Source organism: Atta cephalotes (assembly GCF_000143395.1).
Source record: "Atta cephalotes unplaced genomic scaffold scaffold00025, whole genome shotgun sequence".
Taxonomy (NCBI): Eukaryota; Metazoa; Arthropoda; class Insecta; order Hymenoptera; family Formicidae; genus Atta; species Atta cephalotes.
Window position 1 is genome coordinate 83,960 of NW_012130089.1, and position 4,377 is coordinate 88,336.

The 4,377-nt window shown below is 36.7% G+C and overlaps 1 protein-coding gene across 1 annotated transcript in view; it reads left to right on the forward strand.

The window, feature by feature from the left end:
• The first annotated feature begins 2,662 nt into the window (after positions 1–2,662).
• LOC105620182 (chromobox protein homolog 5-like) overlaps positions 2,663–4,377 on the forward strand; it is a 2,651-nt gene continuing 936 nt past the window's right edge. Inside the window, exon 1 of the mRNA XM_012201688.1 lies at positions 2,663–3,162. Coding sequence (XP_012057078.1) covers positions 2,788–3,162 — 375 coding nt within the window. The 5' untranslated portion in view covers positions 2,663–2,787. The remainder of the gene's footprint in view (positions 3,163–4,377) is intronic.

Below are 4,377 nucleotides of genomic sequence, written 5' to 3' on the forward strand. Positions count from 1 at the left end.
CAATAAGTCAACGTCAATTGAAGGATTGAATGCGATCGAAAGTGTACCTTGGAAAAATTAACAGAATCAAAATCGAATTTTTTAAACATTAATATTTCTTCAAGCTTTTTTTTAAGATCAGAGGATCGATTATCTTGAAACAAGGTGAAACATACAAAAGTATGCAAATTTACTGAAATATTTATAATTTTCTTGGGCAACACATACACATGTATCTAGCAAATTTGCTCACTTTTGTAATTTTCATCTCGTTTCAAGATACACAATCGACCTCCAAACTCGATCTTTGAAATGACGTATGTAAAAGAAGGTGCCTCAAGCTTTTGAATAAATTGCTTTGTTTTTTATTTTCAAATTTCTTATATCAAAATAGACCTCGATTAATTATGAAAGATGATTTTAAAAGAGGGGAGGGGGACATTGGTTTCACATTATCGTGACTCAGCTAAAATTCGTGTGCCGCCATTTAATATATATCGATTCGATGACGAATTCAAACTGCACTGTTGTTTTCCGGTAATAACCGGATCAACATGGCCGTCTAACGTAAAGGCCGGCAGCGGTAGAGACGTCGTTCTTAAAGGTATAGTAGAATTATAGCCTAGAATCGATTGCGTCCTGAGTGAATTCTTGTTTCGCATTAACGACGATTGACAGCGATTCATTATTCATTTAGCAGTTTCACCAATTCGCTAAAAGGTCATACGGTCTTCTCAAGCTTTATTGCGATGCATTTAAGTAAAATGGGCATCGTTTCAATTGCACTCTCCTGTACTTTTTGCGTCGGAAACAAAGAAAGCATGCATATGTTGAGCTTCGAAGAGAGAGGGAAGGAGAAGAAACAAAGTGCAGAGAGTGTAATTGAAATGAACGGTAAATACAGGGCCTACTCATCACGGGGGTGAGGGGAAGTCAACCGGAAGTCAATCCTGTAGGCGACATATAGCTTCTGTCAGTTTCGGCAATATAAAAGAAAATGTAAGAGTATTCATTGGCGGATAAAGCGAATAAATATTAGAAGTGATTACATGTTGATATTAAAAAATCAAAATACAACCAAGTCGTTCAAGTTATAGGTCTGTTATTCTTTTTAGCTGAACTTTTTGTATACGGTTTCTCCTTTTTTTCTGTCCAACGTGAAAAGAAAGGGGAATGATAAACCGTGCAAGAAGTTCAATGATAAGAACCTATGTGCATTATTTAAGTCGCGTCCAAGAGAAGAAAAAAAGTACAATAGATCAAATTAGAAATCAATTCTAATATATTCCTCGGAAATTTACACAAAATTTACACTTGCATTTATATGTGCAAAGCGCTAAAAAAATAAGCAAATCTAATTCATAATACATCAGCTTTATTAAAATTGAAGACAAGAATTGATAATTAAAATCGGTGATCCGAAAATCGACTCTGCTACTTGCAAGATTTTTACTAATCTAACTCAAAGAATACAAAAATCAACAAAATCAAAATTATTTTAATGCTTAACGTCAATAAACTCGAATTCTATAACAAAATATCATTTTGATTTTCATGATACGTCAAAATAGTCTTTCTCTTGATTTGATATTTTCTTAATTGGAAAGTATAAATCATAACATCAAAATGATTTCAAAATGCTCACTAAAAGTCACTTTTTAGTCATTTACTGTTCATTTTAATTCACTTCGATGTTATCATAACATGTTTTTCTACTTAGGACAAGACTCATCGACCGTAATCGATTTCTTTTTGTGTAAATTACCGATTTCAGCTAATGTTACATGGAGAGACAAACTAACGGTACTTCGCAGACGTAGTTAACAGTAAAATTACGTGTCAAAAATAATAATAGGATTCGTAAAGTACATAATATCGATCTTTCAGGACCGTGAAGATTGATCGGTTCGTCCGAACTATACTCGATCTGCAGCTCAAAGATCGCCATCAGGTCTATTCATTTTATCCGAGTTTGCACGCTTCATCTTTTCTCTTTTTTTTCCCAACTGGAGCGAAAGGGAGGAAAGAATGTACCGTGCGAGTAGATTCAGATAAAAATAGAACAGGCTGTTATCGGAACTTATCTCGACGTTCGGTGCGCATATATTGTTTCAATCACGTAGTATATAACTGCAATAAAGAATGAGTCATAGATCCCGTGATGAAAAAGAATAAATAACGTTTTATGACGTATTATTAATGTAAATGTAACAAAATTGACTGGTTAAACGGACCCCAAAAATGGACGCCTCTGCGTGGCGTCTTGATACGTGCGTGGTTTGCCGATCACGTGATCGATGACGCATTCGACGCACGCGCATGAAAGTCCCGCCCGAAGAGCATTCGTTCGGATTCGTCAGTTCTGTATTGTGCCGGTACTCTCCACGATAATATACACGGACGTGTACGGGTGTGCGTGTACTCGCGTGAGGCGCGAGTATTGTGGGTAAAAAGCTGAAATGCGCGCGCACTGTTGCAGAGTACGAGGGTAAAATTTCTTGCAGTAGTTCGGAACGCGGCGGGAAGCGTTTCATCGGCCTGTTACTTTCTCGCTGGTGCTCGCAAGCGAGGGGAAGGCCAGCGGAACGCGAGAGAATCCGCGAGAATAAATGCCAAGGGGCTGAAGAGGGGGCGGTGAAGAAGAGGAGGAGGAAGTGGAGGAGGAGGAGGAGGAGGAGGAGGAGGAGAAGAAGCAAGAGGCCGAGTGGTGCCATTGGCAATAGTAAAGAGAGATAGTTGTCAAGAGAATTGTAGGAACGGTCAAGAGCCGAAGTCTGCTTGCACGCTAATAGTACCGCGAGAGATATTATGCGACGGCTCGGTATGAAGAACAAGCATAGAAAATCCGAACTGGCGAGCGATAGCGAGCCGGAAGAAAATGTCGACGCACGCGCGGCCAGTGACGACAACGACAACGACGACGAGACGCAGGCCGGTAAGACTAAGAACAACAGCGCGCAAAAGTCCGCCACGAAGAGACGCTCGTCGCGCGGTGCATTGATGCAGAAGCCGGTGGCGAGCTCGAACGATGATGTAAACTCTGATAACGACTCTGCGACAGTAGAACTGAAAGAGCGGGAAAACGGCGAGAAGAAACAGTCACCGAACAAGCGTAGAAAGAAGGAAGACCAACGAGCATCCACCTCGGCCCGCGACAAGCTCGAAGTCGAAAATGAATATGAGGTATGGCGGATGTTTACACACATTTTCCTACCTTCGCATCGTAGAACGCTAATTACGTTTGAATTGAAAATAAATCACCGATTGAAAAATTGTCACAAAATAATTAAATTTTTTTTATTATGTCTAAATATATTTCAATTTTCGAAAACGTAATTGATTTTCGGATAATTTATCATTGTTTACGACAAATATCATCGGCCAATCGCGTATCCCTTTTTTCCGGTCAACAAATATTACCGCGCGGAAAGAAATGCACGCCATATACGTGAAGTTAACAGGAATGATTAACGAAATGATTTTACGAATTGTATTGAATATTCAAAAATTTTTTGTTCGATTGGAAGAAAATATTGCTAAAAATAAAGATTTATAAAATAATTAAGGTTTTGACAGTTTTCTTACTATTGTATTTCAATTGTCTGTGAATTTTAGATATTTCTGCATAATGTAAGATATAGATAATTAATAATTAATGATAATAATGCGTTACAATAATTATTCATTAAGGGGATCCTAAAGTCATTTGTTTTATGAATTATTTTTCGAAGTAGTTTTCTAATTGCCTTTAGAGATGTAAAAATTCTTCTACCACATTAATACAACCAATAACGATAATATAGTCCAAACTGGTCGACTTTATCACAAGCGAAAGTTAGAAAATTACAGTTTTGTTATCGATTTCTGTTGACCTGCAATAATATTTGTTTTTATATAAGTGTTTTATGCTATGTATAAAAGAATCTTTGAACTAGAGATTACATGAATAAATAATATTGTGGTCTTAAAATTAGACTTAAACATTTAATATAAAAGATTAGGTAGAAACTTATATGTGCGTACGATATTGATGTAGTGATATATAAATCAATGATACATCATACGTATGTAAGTCCTACTGTGAGGTTGTTCCAAAATTTACTGCCTGAAAATTTATAGTTTATGTCACGTGCACTAGACTCAGTACTAGCAGTAAATTTTAGAATACAGCCTGAATTGGTAATACAGACAGCTTTAGGATCTCCTTAAGTGACTAAGTAGCAGTTGAATGTGATTAATTTTTACCTTTAGATTCAACTAATCACATTAAATTGCTATTTAATTGTCGAGTAGTTTCAATAATGAATTTTTGTACCATTTTTATGACATTGAAAATCTAATGCGTTATCTGTAACATAATGTGCAGAATAAGCTGCAGTGTAAAAAACAAGAGATTGA